General features: G+C 48.9%; 1 protein-coding gene across 5 annotated transcripts in view; it reads left to right on the plus strand.

The window, feature by feature from the left end:
- Positions 1-848: 848 nt before the first annotated feature.
- The window catches only part of LOC131766700 (sodium- and chloride-dependent GABA transporter 2), a 58,056-nt gene continuing 41,992 nt past the window's right edge, over positions 849-16,912 (plus strand). For 4 of the 5 annotated variants that reach the window (XM_067008407.1, XM_067008409.1, XM_067008411.1 and 1 more), the window contains exons 1-4: positions 1,733-1,782; positions 4,250-4,456; positions 12,647-12,781; positions 15,620-15,760. In XM_067008407.1, the coding sequence (XP_066864508.1) occupies positions 4,255-4,456; positions 12,647-12,781; positions 15,620-15,760 (478 nt within the window). In that variant the 5' untranslated portion in view covers positions 1,733-1,782; positions 4,250-4,254. Of the gene's footprint in view, positions 910-1,732; positions 1,783-4,249; positions 4,457-12,646; positions 12,782-15,619; positions 15,761-16,912 lie in introns of those variants that run through there. The other variant, XM_067008408.1, reaches the window with a different exon arrangement.

The raw sequence follows: 16,912 nt of genomic DNA on the forward strand, positions 1-16,912 counted from the left end.
AAACGTCCCACAGCTTTGCAAGGTAAGGAATAGTCTCCTCTTTCTTTTTTATTTTAATTTTTATTTTCTATTGAAGTATAGTTGGTTTACAATGTTTCAGGTGTACAGCAAAGCAATTTGGCTATACATACGCATATGTATCTATTCTTTTTCAGATTCTTTTCCATTATAGGTTATTACAAGACATTGAGGGACTTCTCTGGCGGCGCAGTGGTTAAGACTCCGTGCTCCCAATGCAGGGGTCCTGGGTTCAATCCCTGGTCAGGGAACTAGATCCCACATGCATGCCGCAACTAAGAGTTCGCATGCCACAACTAAGGAGCCCATGTGCCGCAACTAAGGAGCCCTCTGCCGCAACTAAGACCCGGTGCAACCAAATTAATTAATCAATTAATTAAAAATTTTTTAAAAAGATATTGAGTAGAGTTCCCTGTGCTATACAGTAGGTCCTTGTTGGTTATCTATTTTATATATAGTAGTGTGTATCTGTTAATCCCAAACTCCTCATTTATCCCTCCCTCTCCCCTTTCCCCTTTGGTAACTGTAAGTTTGTTCTCTGTGTCTGTGAGTCTGTTTCTGTTTTGTAGGTAAGTTCACTTGTATCGTATTTTAGATTTAGGATATAAGTGATATCCTATGGTAGTTGTCTTTCTCTGTCTGACTTACTTCACTTAGTATGATCACCTCCAGGTCCGTTCGCTTCCCCTCTTTGTATAGGTGAGAAAATAGGACTCTTGGAAGTTGGACACCTTGTTCACGGCCTCAGCCTGGGAGCCCGGACCACGAGGCCCTGGAGCCCGAGCAGCCTCCACACATACCCTGCGCGTCCGCCCTGGTGGGGCCGGGGCCACGATGACTCCACACTCCGCCGTCCTCTTCCCCATCCGTCGCTCCTGTGCCACGATGCGGGTAGGGCTTTGCTTTTCTGTGAACCTTAGCACTTCCTTTTCTGTGTTTGTGGAGACAATTATTTAAAAAATCAATTCTAGCACATTATTTAAAAATTCAAACAATACTAAAGCTTAAAAAGCAGAAATGAAAAAGGTGTCTTTACTTCCCCTCCTGACCCCAACCCTACTCTCCAAATGTAGCTACTAATAACCGTTCGGCGAATATTTCTGCCGACTTTTCTATATGCAGAGAAGTGCAAGCGCGCTTGTGCACGTGCGTGCACGTGTACGTGTGTGTGTGTGTGTGTGTGTGTGTTTGGGGGAAGTTTTTCTAACTGTCCAGAGTTCTGTAATCTACATATCTTTATTCTAAATCACTGTCTATTCCAAATCCTAAGCTGCAAAAGGGTAAGTTGAATATGTGTTTAAATTAACCTACACAGCACCTGACCAAAGAAACGCCTACTCTTGGTGGGTTCATAGGGGCACTTGCATTGGAGAGAGGGGTGGAAGGCAGGACCCCTCGACAGACACCCGAGGTCACCAAGGACGAGAGCGCTGGCATGACCTGTGGGTGTGCACGGAATCACTCGTGTGTGTGTCTGTGTGTCTGTCTCTGTGTCTGTGTCTGTCTCGTGTGTGTGTGTGTGTGTGTGTGTGTGTGTGTATGTGTGTGTGTGAGTGTCTGTGCGGAGCCGAGCGGAGCGGAGCGGAGGGGAGGGGAGCGGAGGGGAGGGGAGCGGGGGATGGAGGGTGGAATGTGGGCGGGGTCAAGTTTAGAATTACAAGCGCCAGAGGAGTGGGAACCACACTTTAAATAGCCAGCGCCTCCCTTTCCCCCTGGATAGCTCTTCTCCCCTCTGACAGGACCTCTGGTAGCAACTACACTAAGGTCGGTGCTGTTTTCTTCTCTTTTTCTCCTGCTTCTGGGTCTTAGACCGTAGGTGGGTAGGATTCATGGGACCTACAATCAAAGGGTTTTTGGATTCTCTCCTAGAAAATATGACATTAATGTGTGATATGCAAAGACTATATGCTGTTTTCTTGACTTTCTGAAACTTCAGTGGCTGTTGATTTAAGGGCCAATGTGATTTGGAGAAAGAGAACCCCAGATGGAGAGGAAAGACATTTGGGTTTACTTCTAAGAAAATCAAGGCTCTCTTTTCTGAGACAAGATTGAAAGTTGAAAGAACATAAAACTTCTGACAGGATTACAAGAAAATAAAAATTTGAGTGCCTGTTATTCTATGAAGTGCATGTATATATATATATATCTCCTCATTTAACCTTCATGGCTAAGTGTATCCCGTCACCCTCGCTTTTCCAGACGAACAAACTGAGGCTCAGAGTAATTAATCCACTTCCTTGAAGCCGTGTGGTCTCTGGTGCTATGATTTGAACCGAGGCTTGTCGTGCAATCGCACGACGCTGCCTCTGAGGACTGGTACCCAGCACGGCTAAGGGACGCAGGGGTCCCTTAGAACAGAAGGGGTCCCTCTGTTCTTCTAGGGTCTGGGGGAATGGAGAAGTGAGGGAGATGGTGCTTTATCATTGGAAGACATCCATCAGGCCCAGAACCTGCACCAGACATGAGGAGACCTTCTCAAAAGGACTGGGGAAGCTTCTGAGGGCCAACTGCTTGGGTTTCTCCTTCTTAACCCACGGTGTCTGCAGCCCATTCATTTATCAAATACGCGATATGTTCCTGACCTCCCTCTGACTTTCTGGATCCCTCGGGGAAGCCCCGCTGGGAAGGCAGAGCCGCAGGAGAATCTGTGGCCAGCTGGGGCTCTTGCGAGAAAGTGGTGTTCACGCGAACTTTTCTTGGGGAGTAGAAAGCAGTGCGTGTACCCACTTCTGCAGAGAGGGGGCCGCCGTATACAGTCGGGGATGCTTACGCTAGACCCGCCAGCCAGTATGACCGAGGGAGGTAAGTGAACGAGCACAGCAGCGTGGGCTCGGGTCCTGGCTGCGCCACACGGCTGCGCCCGTGTCACCCAGCCTCTCTGAACGGCAGCTTCCTGCTTACAAAGCAGAGGGAGTACTGCTCATATCTCAGAGCTGTGTGGATTGGACGAAAGGACTGTATGTAAAGCACGGAGTCCACAGTAGCTGCTCACTGAACATGGGCCACATCCAACCTCATCCTCAATCCCGGTACGAGTCTAGGAAAGGGCCAGGAAGGGGGTAGCACTACGGCTCTGCATTCATTTTACGTTGTCTTCTCTACTTCACAGAGTCGTGCCCTGGCCACCACCAAAAAAGAAAAAGAGCCCAGAGTTTGGGACTTCCCCGGTGGTCCAGTGGCTAAGGCTCTGTGCTCCCAGTCGGGGACGGGGGCACGGGTTCGAGCCCTGCTCGTGGATCTGAGATTCCCCCATGCCGCACGGTGCGGCCAAAAAGAAAAAAAAAGAAAAGGAGCCCATCTGATAGCGATGGAGGGAAGGAGGGAAGGTCAGCTCATCTTACTCAGCGTGCTTGGCCCCACCCACCCACTCTCACCCCCTTGCAGGGATCCCCAAATACTGGCATTTATTTTCCTATTACAAAATAAAACATGTTCTTCGATGAAAATGTAGAGAATATAGATAAGGAAGACGTGCCTAGAGCCCGTCCGCTGGTGGATATCCTAACCTTCATGCATACGAATGCTTTATAAGATATTTTTCCAGCATAATCACGTCACGTGTGCTATTTCCTAACTTTTCACACATTGTGAACTACTTTTCATTTCACTACATTTTCTTCTGCAACACAATTTTTCATGATTATATAGTAGTCCATCGTACGTGCCACAATTTATTAACCTATTTACCATTTTTCAACACTTATATACTTTCCAATTTTGGGCTGTTATAAACAATGAGCTTCCTCAGTGCTGAATCTTTACCAAGCATCACAATTATTTCTTTAGGGTAAATTCCCAAAAGGGAAATTGGTGACTTTGAGGATACATTCAACTCCTATCCTTGTGACTGTCCCGGTACGTGGGATGGAGAAAATGAGGCACCTGCTAATGCAGACGAAGCCGGTTGTAGGGTGGAAGGGAGAACTCCGACAGCCTGGGGCACATGAACACCCCATGTCCACAAGCCCCACCCAGGGAACCTTCTAGGGGAGCAGTGTCTGTGGCTCAGGGTCACCGCTTGCTTCCTGACACGGGAGAGGAATATACACTCCCAGCAGCTGTTACCCGGCCTTTACCAGCAGGAGGCGCTAAGGAGGACGCGGATCGGCGGACAGGAGTAGGATTCATCTCTTCCAGGGCGCTATTTCCTGGGGAATTTCCTGGCGAAGGAAGGGGGCAGCTCTCCTTCCAGGCTTCCCAGCAGTAACGGAGCGCCCTGCTTGTTTTCCAGGTGGAATGGATAGCAGGGTGTCGAGCACAGCCAGCAATGGAGAGACAAAACCAGCGTACCCAGGCATGGAAAAGGCGGAGGAGGCTGGCGCCCTGCAGCGGGGCCAGTGGAGCAACAAGATGGAGTTCGTGCTGTCCGTGGCCGGGGAGATCATCGGGCTGGGCAACGTCTGGCGGTTTCCCTACCTCTGCTACAAAAACGGGGGAGGTGAGACCCACTGCGTCACCCTCCCCCCCCCCACCAACCAGGCTGTCTCCATCTCATGCACTTACTGCCCTCTGGGGAGTCCCGTGGACGCAGAGGATACTGGAGTTGGAAAGACCCTTAGCAGCTGCTCAGGGCCCTGCAGGAGAGACACCTAGACAGAGGGGCGACTTCCTGGGGGTCCCTATTGTGGCTTCAGAGAAACGTGGGTCTAGGCTGATAACCAGACGGGTGGGAGTTTGGACTCTGCCTCTGCTACTTTACTCCCTGTAATCTCGGGCAAGCCTTGCCTTGGGAGCTCAGGTCAACGCCGTACACGGAGATAGTTCTACCTGCCCTTCAAGGCTGTTGTACCGCGTAGAGGTCACGTGTGCAAAGGGCCGAATGAACGGTAGCTGTGCTGAACAGGATGTCGGCACGCAGCTGTCCCGCGAGGTCTCGAGACTCCGTAGCCGTGGCTTCCTGTCCCCGCCCTGCTCTGTGACGTGGGTCCCCCCACGTGTCACCTTCGATGCCAGCGGCTCTTCCTTTACGATTTTCCCACTGCTCTGTGTGCGGGGGGAGCGTGAGCTCTAACTCTTCTTCCTGCCTCTCATTCCGCTTCATCCCAGGCCCTGCAGCCACCCCGCTGCCCCTGTCACTGGTCACTTTCCCACCAGGGACTCTCCTTCAGGCACTCCTGGCTCCTCTGGGAGCCCCAGAGGGATTTCCCAGGTGCTGAAGTGCTCCGGCCAAGCAGTGGGCTCGGAAGGTCCCCTCGTTGGTGGGTAGAGCTTAGCGGGGCTGGGCTCCCAGGGCTGGTTTCAGGGGAGGCTGCGGCCCGCGCCAGAGGAGGGGAAACGCCAAGGTGGGTCTCGCGGGCACAGGCCGAGGGGGGGGGGAGTTCTGTGGGCCACGAGGCCTGGAGGGAACCCTGATGCCACACCTGCCCCTCTGCGGGGTGCAGGAGCCTCCGTGTGTGAGCCCGGCCGCTGTGGTTTGGGGGAGAGAGAGCCCACGAGGCAGGGTGGAGGAGGGAACATGGGAAAGGCGTGAGCACACAGATGCCCCGAGCCCACACTCGCACCGTCAGGATTGTGGCAACGGGGACTGGCCCTGGGGTTGGAGGTCAGCGCGTGTTTTTCCAGAGGGGTGGGAATGGGCTGGTGTGCTCCCTCTCCAGAAGTCGCTCCTGCCGGCCGCCTGAAGCCGCAGGACTCCGCTCGGCTGGCATCTCGAGGGCAGGAGGGAGGCCCCGACCCAGCCCTGGACCCGCCGCCGGCTTGTTCAGACAGTGAGGCCTGCGGGCGGGGGATGGGGCTTGTCCAGGGAGGAGGGGGGGGGGTCTGGGGGCTAAGCCGGGCCTTGGGGCTGTGCGTCTGGAACCCGGTAACCAGCTTAGCCCCTCACGTGGCCGGAGGATCAGGAGGTGAGCCGCTTTCCCCAAGCCTCTCCGGAATTGGGTGAGCTTGGCTGGGGAATGAGCACGAGTGGCACGAAGAGGTGGGAGAGGGGTCCCGGGCCTGCTGCCAGGCCCCGGGCGGAGGGGGGGAGGAGCGGGAGCGGGGCCTGGGCAGGGCACGCGGGGGCGCCCTGTCGAGGGGGGCCTGCGTCTGAGCGTCTGAGCTCCGCGTAGGGGCTCCGCGTAGGTGCGCGCGCAGCCCGGGGGGGTGTGGCCGTGTCTCGGGGGAGAGGCGGGCCGGGAGCAAGAGTGGCCCCGGCCCCTGGCGCCTCACGTGGGGGCCTCGGGGGGAGCAGAGGCGGCAGGGTGGCCTCCCCGCGCCCGGGAAGAGCCTGCCCTCCAGCACGCCGGCGCCCACGAGCCGTGTCGGGGCTCACGGAACGGTCCGCGGAACCCTTGGGCCACCACCCCTTCCCGGTCCCTTCCCCGGTCGGGCGCAGGGCCTCGGGCGTCCTCTTCTCGCTCCTTGACGGACAAGGGCAGCTGGAGGGCGTGCTCGGAGGGGCTCTGGGGCTGAGGCCGGCGCCGGGGTTCGCTCGGAAGGGCATGAGTCACCCAGGGCCGCCGGGTGGGCACGCGGGAGGCGCCCCTGCCAGCGTGCAGGGGACAAACCCGGGACCCGTGTGGCCGGTGCAGGGACCCAGACGGGCCCGCTTTTGCGGGTTTTGCGTACTTGACTCGGCTTCTTTCACCCGGCATGTTCCCAGAGGATCAACCTTTCTGTCCCCTTTACCCCCTCGCCCCCCCCTCCCCAGAGCACGGGTCCCACACTTCATCTCGTCACCTTCTCGTCTCTTTGTCAAGAGGGGACGGAGGCCTCCTTATGACAGGACCCTTCGCTGCCGACGTGGGGAAGGGGGGTGGGGAGGACAGAGACCGTCTAGGGTGGTTGGACCCCATCCTCTTGCTTTAGTGATTTTATTTATTTAAACCCGTGGTTCTCAGATGGGGCCTTGGACTCCTGGGGGTGAGAGGGACGTTCTGAGCAGGTTCTGCAGGAGGATGCTGGGGTCACGTGTGTTATCAGCCTGCTTTTTCTGGGCCCTTTTGTTTTGTTTTGTTTTTTTGCGGTACGCAGGCCTCTCACTGTCGTGGCCTCTCCCGTTGCGGAGCACAGGCTCCGGACGCACAGGCTCAGCGGCCACGGCTCACGGGCCCAGCCGCCCCGCGGCACGTGGGATCCTCCCGGACCGGGGCACGAACCCGCGTCCCCTGCATCGGCAGGCGGACTCTCAACCGCTGCGCCGCCGGGGAAACCCAAGAGTCACGGTTATTTTATGAGTACGTGACAGCTGGTCACCGCTTTCAGTTAATGAAGCAATGCCCGGTACTGGTCCCGTAGCGTTGATTACAGCCTGTGATATTCGTGCACGTTCACTTCTGTGTCGCTCACGGGGCATAGCGTCAGTTTGTCTTAAAAAATGTCACCTGGAGCATTACAGGTGATGCCCCAGAAAGTGTCCCTATTGAGAAGGGTGTCCAGCAGGACGATTCCTTTCCAGGATGGGCATGTGGTCTCTCCCACCCCATGGGGAAAAAAATGCCAGAGGACATTTTAGAATTTGGGCAAGGAGACTAGACGGGGGATTTGGGGGCGCAGATAACTTTGCCTCCGTCCTCCGTCTCCAGGACTGGCTCCATCTTTGAGGGGTGGCGACTGGGGCTTGGGTGGGGATAGAATCAGTGCCCCAGGGCTCCCTGGTCGGCACCTGGGTCCCTCCTGGGCTCTATCTCTTCCCTAACTACCTCGCCGGTTTGGGGCCAGTGACTCGGCCTGGCGGGTGTGGACCTTGTCCCCTCTGGCCAGCTACCCAGGCACTCAGGGAGGCAGAGGGGGAGGGCCGCAGACTGGCCACCGGACCCGGTGCGGTTGAACATTGGCTCGGTTCATTGGGGAAAAGCAGGTGGCACAAAGATGGGGAGGAGGGGCTTGAGCCAGGCTGACAAGTCTCCCCCCTGCCCCCTGTCCTCTCTCTCTCTCTCTCTCTCTCTCTCTCTGCGATGTTTCCAGCTCCCAGCAGGACTGTTCACATCAGCTACTGGGTTCTCTCTTCCCTAATTTCCCCTTCCTGCCCAACAAGCCTAGGACTGATTTATCTACTCATGTGCCTGAATTGTTTATGAGCTTTTCTTTGCCCTTGTGGCCACCGAGCGTTTCCTTCAGTGCCTGAATTACGGATGCGTGGGTTACAAGCCAGAGGCAAACAGCTGGAGAAGCCTATTCCCCACTGACTTTTGTTTTAGCAATTTTATGACGGTATAATTGGCTTACAACAACTTGCACACATTTGAAGTGTACGTTTTGATAAGTTGAGACATAGGTACACACCCTTGAAACCATCACCACTATCAAGATAATGAATGTGTCCATCACTGCCCCAAATTTCCTCCTTCCCTTTCTCCCGCCCCTGACCTCTGCTACCCCATCCCAATGCAACCAAAAACCTGTTTTGTTTTTTAAAACTATAACTATTTTCCAGCTTTATTGATATATTATGGATGGTAAGTTTAAGGTGTAGAACATGATGATTTCATACATGTATATGTTGCAAAAGGATTACCACAATAAGGTTAGTTAACACTTGCATTCCTTCATATAATTACCTTTATTTTTTCTTTCGGTGGTGATAACACTTAAGGTCTACTCTCTTAAGAACTTTCAACTATATAAGACGGTATAGTTCACTGTAGCCACCATGCTGTATGTGACATCCCCAGAAATTGTTTATCTTATAACGAAGTCTGTACCCTTTGACCAACATCGATCCGCATTTCTCACACCCCCAGCCTCTGGTAACCGCCATTCTACTCTCTGCCTCTATGAATTCCACACTTAAGAGAGGACATGCAGTGTGTACTTTCTCTATCTGACTTATTTCACTTAGCATAATACCCTCGAGGTCCATCCATGTGGTTGCAAAACGCAGACTTTCCTTCTTTTTTTACGGCTGGATAATATTCCATCACACACATAGCATTTTCTTTATCCATGCATCTGTTGAGGGACACTTAGGTCGTTTCCAGGCCTAGTTTTCCACGTTGTTTCCAAACTATACAGTAGTTTGCATTTCTTATCATTTTCTATAAATGGAATCATGCAGAGTATATACTTTACTTGGCTTCTTTCACTCAGCAAATTGCTTTGCGATTCATCCGTCTCTCTCATGTCTCAGTAGTTCCTTTCTTGTTACTACTGGGTAGTCTCCATCATATGGATATACTACAAGTTACCTCTTCTGTTGAGGGACATTTGGCTTGTTTCCAGGTTTTAGCTATTACAGATGAAACTGCTAAGAACTTTTGTGTACAAATCTTTGTATAAACGTATGCTTTCATCTCCTTTGAGTGAACACTTACGTGGGGAATGGCGGGATTCTATGATAGGTGCACTTTTAACTTTTTAAGAAACCGCCAAACACTTTTCTAACATGGTTGTACCATTTTTACATTCCGGCCAGCAGCGTATCCGAGTGCCAGCTTTTCCACAACTTTACCAATACTTGGTCTGTCTTTTTAATTTTAACTTTTCTAATTGGTGTGCAACATTACCTCATTGTCACTTAAATTTATATTGACTAATGATGTTGAACATCTTTTCATGTGCTTATTTGCAGCCCACATATCTTTTCTGGTGAAAACCTGTTCAACTCTTTTGACCACTAAAAAAAAGTAGGTCGTTTGTTTCCTTACTATTGAATTTTGAGACTTCTTTATATATTCTGGATACAAGTCCTTTATCAGATATGCATTTTGCAATTTTTTTTTCTCATTCTGTCATATTTTTCCTTTTCTTAACTATGTCTTTTGAAGAGCAGAAGTTTCAAATTCTGATGAAGTGCAGTTTATGAATTTATTCTTTTATGACTCATGTTTTGGATGTCACATGAAAGAAGTCTTTGCTTAACCCAAGGTCTCATATATTTTCTTCTAGAAGTTTTATAGTTTTAGGTTTTACATTTAGGTCTATGATCCATTTTGGGTAAACACTTGGATAAAATGAAGGTATGGATTGAAATTCATTTCTTGTGTGTATGTATATCTACTTGTTCTAGCATCATTTATTAAAAAGACTATCCTTTCTCCAATGAATTGCCTTTACACCTTTGTCAAAAATCAATTGTCCAAATGTGCATGGCCCTGTTGCTGGACTCTATTCTGTTCTATCGATCTATTTGTTTATTTTGACACCAAAACCACACTGTTTTAATCACTGTATCTTTATAATAATATGAAAATAAGGTAGAGGTAAGCCTAAAACTTAGTTCTTCTTTTTCAAAGTTGTTTGGCTATTTTAGGTTCTTTGCATTTTCATACGAACTTTAGAATCCATTTGTCAGTTTCTACAAAAAAGTCTATTGGGATTTTGATTGGAATTACAGTGAATCTATTAATTTGGGAAGAACTGACATCTTAATAATATTGAGTCTTCTGACCCATGAACATGGTATGCCTCACCATTTATTTAGGTCTTCTTTAATTCCTCTCAGCAATGTTTTGCAGTTATGAGTGTACACATCTTTTGTCAAATTTATTCCTAAATAGTTCATCTCTCTGATGCTGTTATAATGGTATTATTTGTTAAATTGTATTTATAATTGCTTGCTGCTAGTAGAAGAAATGCAATTGATTTTTTATGCTGATCTTATATCTTGTAACCTCACTAAACTAACTTATTTATTCTAGCAGCTCTTTGGTACATTACAAAAGATTTTCTTTCTTTTCTTTTTAAATACACTTTATTGAGGTGTGACTAATGTACAAAAAGCTGTACACATTTAATGTATACCACCTGATGAGTTTGGAGGTAAACATACACTTGTGAAACCATCGCCACAATCAATGTCATAAACATATCCATCACGTCCAAAAGTTTCCTTCTGTCCTCTTCTTTTCTCTCTCTCTCTTTTTTTTTTTTTTTTCGGTACGCGGGCCCCTCACCGCTGTGGCCTCTCCTGTTGCGGATCACAGGCTCCAGACTCGCAGGCTCAGCAGCCATGGCTCACGGGCCTAGCCGCTCCACGGCATGTGGGATCTTCCCATACAAGGGCACGAACCCATGTCCCCTGCATCGGCAAGCAGACTCTCAAACCACTGCGCCACCAGGGAAGCCCTGTCCTCTTCTTTTCATTTTAATTTTTTTGTGTGATAAGAACACAATATAAGATTTACCTTCTTAGCACAATTTTAAGAAAACAATTCAATATTGTTCACTATGGGCACCATGGTTACAGTGGATGTCTAGGATTCATTCATTTTGCAAAACTGAAACTTTATACCCTTTGACCAACATCACCCTGTTTCCCCCTTCCTCATGCTCTGGTAATCACCATTCTACTTTCTGATTCTATGAGTTTGACTATTTTAAATTCCAATGGATTTTCTACATTGGCGATCATGTCATTTGCAAGTAAAGCAGTTTTATTTCCTCTTTTCTCATCTGAATAACTTTTAATTCCTTTTATTGCCTTCTTGCCTTGACTAGAATCAATATTGATGGAACCAATGTTGAATAGAAGTGATAAGAAATAGTAAGACTGGACACCCTTGTCTTGCACTTGATCTTAGGGGTTAAGCAGTCTTTCACCATTAAGTATGATGTTATCTGCACGTGTTTTGCAGATGCCCTTTATTCCCTTCTATTCATCATTTGCTGAGCGTTTGGTTTTTTTTAATCAGAAATGGCTGTTAGATTTGGTCGAATACTTTTCTGCATTTATTGAAATGATTATATGGATTTTCGTTTTAAATTTATTAATATGATATACTGATTTTTTTAAATGTTAAAACAACTGTATTCCAGGGATAAACTCCACTATGTATTACTTTTTTTAGATATTGTTGGATATCTAAAATTTTGTTTAGAATTTTGCATCTATGTTCATGAAAGTTTGATCTATAGTTTTCTTTTCTTGTCTTTATCTTCTTTTGTTATCAGAGTAATGCTAGCTTCATAGAATGAGTTGGAAAGAATTGCTTCTAAATTTTCTGCAAGGGTTTGTATAGAATTGGTGTCATTTCTTCCTTAAGTCTCTGGAGTGCTCCCAGCCTCGCGTGAGCGCCATCAGACTCGATCTTCTTGAGGGATTCTTTCCTCTCCTTGGGTAGTGTCTTCCCACGCATGTGCTGACCAGCACTCAAGCTCGCATGGGACCCTCTGCAGACACTTGGTCTCTCTGTGCACGTCTCTCGCCCTGGGACTCTATCCTGTGAACCCCCCTGCCCAGCTGCCAGCAGATAGAGGTCTGTGGTGGAGCAAATGCCAGCACTTCTGGCATCAGTAGACTTGTCTCAGGCAATGGCTGTGAAAAACAGAAGCAGAAAGGACTACTAAGGGGAATCTGATTTCAGTCTTCTACAAGCCCCTCTCTAACATTGAGAGCAATCATTTCCTTGACAAAAATTATAGACTGTGGGCTGTGGGAATGCTCCTGGGTATCTGTGACTCAATGAGCTTCTTCTATGGCCACAAGCTATGTGTTATTTAGGCAGCAACTGAAGTTGGTGGGGAGAAAACCTTGGAAGGTATCGATGGAAACTTTAGAGTGAAGAAAGTGACTGGCTAGGTTCTAAGTAACTTGGTGACACTTGATCTCTGCCGTGGTTCCAGACATCTAGACAGATGTCCCTGCCATTTTGCGCAGTCCCCATACCCGGGATTCTGACTGGAAGCATGGGGTGGTAATGGGGGGAGATGTCCGTGGACCACAAGGAGGCTAGTGCCACATAATGGACAGCCTGTTTCCCACCCGCAGGTGCCTTTTTCATCCCCTACCTCATCTTCCTCTTCACCTGTGGCATTCCTGTCTTCCTCCTGGAGACAGCACTGGGCCAGTACACCAGCCAGGGGGGCATCACAGCCTGGAGGAAGATCTGCCCCATCTTTGAGGGTGAGTAGCTCTGTGCCCGACTCCGGAGTCTCTGCACTAGTGGTTATAAACCTTGTTTGGAATAACTGGGTGGTTTATCAGCAGTGCTGATGCAGATAAGACTCTGTGTCTTTACGTTAAACTTTCCACCGTGGGCCCAAGACTGAATTACTGCCAGGGAATTCCCTAAAAAGAGAATTTTAATGAGAAAATAATTTCATTAATAATTCTACCATCTTTGGAATTCTCTGGCGGTCCACTGGTTAGGACTCTGCGCTTTCGCTGCCAGGGGCCCAGGTTCAATCCCTGGTCGAGGAACTAAGATCCCACAAGCTGTGTGGCATGGCCAGATAAATAAATAAACAGATAAAAATGTTTACATAGCACAGGGAGATCAGCTCGGTGCTTTGTGAACCCCTAGAGGGGTGGGATAGGGAGGGTGGGAGGGAGACGCAAGAGGGTGGAGATATGGGGATGTATGTATATGTATAGCTGATTCACTTTGTTATAAAGCAGAAACTGACACACCATTGTAAAGCAATTATACTCCAATAAAGATGTTAAAAAATATTTTTTAATTTTACCATCTTGACACAATAGCTATTTAAAATTTAGGATGTTTTATTTCAATATTTCTCTCTCTATAGGATTTTCTTTAAGGTTCCATTTTGAAACAATTATATGTTCACAGAAAGTTGCAAAAGTAGCCCAGAGAGGTCACGTGTACATTTCATCCAGTGATGTTTTCATTTTCCTCAATGGTAAAAATCTTATATAGAACAATATCAAAACCTGGAAATGGACATTGGTACAATCCGCAGACCTTATTCAGATTTCACCAGTTTCCATGCACTTGCTTGTGTGTGTATAATTCTGTGTAATTCTATCACTTGTGTTGATTCGTGCAAACACCACCACTGTTCCATGACCACAGAGATCTCCAGCGTGTGGCCCCTTCCCGGTCACGCTTCCCCTTCCCCTCCCCATCCCTAACCTCTGACAGCCACGAACTTCTTCTCTATCTCTATAATTTTGTCATTTGGGGAATAGTATATAACTGGAATCATACAGTATGTGACCTTTTGAGACTGGCTTTTTCACTGCCCTTGAGATGCACCCAGATTGCTCTTGTTCCAACAGTTCATTCCTTTTTATTACCGAGCAGTATTCCGCGGTGTGGATGGCTGTCCTATGGTTTATTTAACCATTCACCCACTGAAGAACGTTTCGGTTGTTTCCAGTTTGGAGAGATTTAACTTCATTATTTCTTTCTCTATATATAAAGTTTCCATATCTATTAATATGAAATATACACAGTTTCCGTTTCCAGCGTTTTTGTGGGGTTTTTTGGCCACGCCGTGTGGCAGGTGGGATCTTAGTTCCCCGACCAGGGATTGAACCCTCCCCAGCACTGGGAGTGCAGAGTCTTAATCACTGGACAGCCAGGGAAGTCCCCCTGTTTTTCAGTTAGCGTTATTTTCCATTTTTTACACAACAGTCATGTGACCGCATAAACTTCCATCAGAGGGATATATCCTGATTTGCTTAACAATTCCCTGTTCTGGGCTTTTCGCTTATTTTCAATCACTGATAAACTGATATTCTGCTATCATGTATCTTTGTAGAGGTAGCCTCTACCCCCCTGTTTTGGAGTTATTTCTTTGGGGTACATTCCCAGGATTAGGGTCACTGGATCAAATGGACAACGAAGTTGATGTCTCTTGAGCTGGCTTGTTAAGTTGTTCTGTGGAAGTGTTACGCTGACGTACACGACACCGGACTTGAGTAAGCGTCGTCTTCCCTCCGTGTCTTTAACGGCTCTGAGTTATATCCCTGGTTCCCGAACTTGTCTGCACACTGGAATCACCCCAGGACCTTCCAAACATCCTGAGGCCTGTACCCCACCCCCAGAGATTGTTATTAACTTGGTCTGGGGTCTGGTCTGGGCTTTGGAATTTTTAAAATATTCCCAGGTAATTCTACTACTATGTGGACAAGTTTGGAAATCACTGCGTTCTATCATTTGTAAACACGTTCACTAGTGTTGCAGATGCAACATGGTAGCTCATCATTTTTCATTTTGCACACCTACGATTATTAGGGAGGGTGAGTGTGTTCTGAGGATGGTCGTTCACTGTGTGTATGTGCTCCTCTGTGGCTCTTCCTGCTTTTAACGCATGTTTGCTTTTTTTTTTAAGTTTTATTTTTTGGCTGCGTTGGGTCTCCTCCGTTGCTGCGCGCGGGCTTTCTGTAGTCGCGGCGAGCGGGGACGACTCCTCTTTGCGGTGCGCGGGCTTCTCATTGTGGTGGCTTCTCTTGTTGCCTTGCACGGGCTCTAGGCGCGTAGGCTGCAGTAGTCGTGGTTCGCGGGCTCTAGAGCGCAGGCTCAGTAGTCGTGGCGCACGGGCTTAGTTGCTCCGCGGCATGTGGGATCTTCCCGGACCAGGGCTCGCACCCGTGTCCCCTGCGTTGGCAGGCGGATACTTAACCACTGCGCCACCAGGGAAGCCCCTTCACGCGTGTTTTCACATTTCAGAAATATATCAGACGAATCCCAGGGAACATTAGCTACTGGAATCTCGGAGTTAGCCTTCTACATTTGTAAGATAGCTTAGAATCAGTGAGCTTGCAGCCTACAGATGAGAGTGCGTAGGCAGCGGGCCGGGGCAGCAGGAGACGGGAGGAAGCCCGGCCTGGCCTGGGAGGGCTGCACAACGGGAGGGGGCAGCGAGCCGGGAGCCCAGACCCCATACTCCGTGTCTCAGGACACTCACAGGGGAGCACGGACCCTCTCCTGAGCGGGGGTGGGCGGAGCCAGAAACGTGCCGAGCGCCCCCAGCAAAGTCTGCCTCCACGCAGGTATCGGCTACGCCTCCCAGACCATTGTCGCCCTCCTCAACGTCTACTACATCATAGTCCTGGCCTGGGCCCTCTTCTACCTTTTCAGCAGCTTCACCATCGACCTGCCCTGGGGGAGCTGCCACCACGACTGGAACACAGGTGAGGCCACCTCCACCTGCTCTGCCGCGGTCACCGGGAGAGGGATTGTCCCCATATCCCGGTCCCCAGGCCCCATCCTTCACTTGGGACGTGCTAGAAATCTGCCAAGGAGGTGACGGAGGTCTTGTGTCAAAGATAAGAGCGAGAGTCCACCAGGATCACAGGAAAAATGTCACAGACTCTTTCAGAAAACTTCGTGTGTTCAGTCCATGTGTTATGAAGACACAACTGACTTCTTTTTGCGCAGTTTAGCCCTTTATGGATTTTGGTTTGAAACATGGTTAGTTTGATATATGTATATATTGTTTTCTCATTTATTTGTTCTTCATGTCTTCTTTCTGATACTATTTTAGGTCTTTCCAACTCCCAAGTCATCTGGATTTAACCAGGGATAAGCTGTTTTGTATGGCATCAATATAATTTACTGTAGCAATTAATTTTCTCCCCTGATTTTCTTTTAAGACAAGAGCCTCTATGGCGATAGAATTACTAAGTCTAATGAATTGAAAGTAGATGTTAAAAATTTCTAGGGTAGTGCTGTCCGGAAGAACTATCTGCAGTGGTGAAATGTCCTTTGTACTCTCTGATACGGTAGCCACTGGCTACACGTGGCCATCGAGTACTTGAAACGTGGCTAGTGCGTGTGAGGACCTGAATTTTAAAGTTTTTATTGAATTTAATGTAAACAGCCACCCGTGGCTGGTCACTGCCCTGTTGGACCGCGCAGGTGGATGTGTCCTGCTCCCAACGTCCAGACACCTCTCATGCCTGTCAGTGAGGCCCCACCTGTGCCATGATGAACTTTTTCTTGTTCAGATAAGTTACTCGGTTCTGAGCTAGAGTGTGACTTTGACTCACTTGCCCGGGAAGTGGTTCCGCACGTTTATCCTGGTGTTCAAGGCCCCGTTGCCCTCCTATTTTATGCTGTCTCCCCAGGCTTTCATTTCCTCGTCACCACTCTGTCCCACTCTTTGTCAAGTGAAAAGTCAAATCTTGCAGGTACCGCCCCTGGCACCCCAAGATCTGCTAGGTTCTTCTCAAGAGTGTCTGCTAGTGCCTACGCTGGCCCCGGCCTTGACGGTGGCACTCACCCCGCTTTCCCCCTGTTTGTTGCAAGATCTTGAGCGCAAAAATGGGGTCTTCATCTCTACA

The sequence above is a fragment of the Kogia breviceps genome, chromosome 12, assembly GCF_026419965.1.
Source record: "Kogia breviceps isolate mKogBre1 chromosome 12, mKogBre1 haplotype 1, whole genome shotgun sequence".
Classification (NCBI taxonomy): domain Eukaryota; kingdom Metazoa; phylum Chordata; class Mammalia; order Artiodactyla; family Physeteridae; genus Kogia; species Kogia breviceps.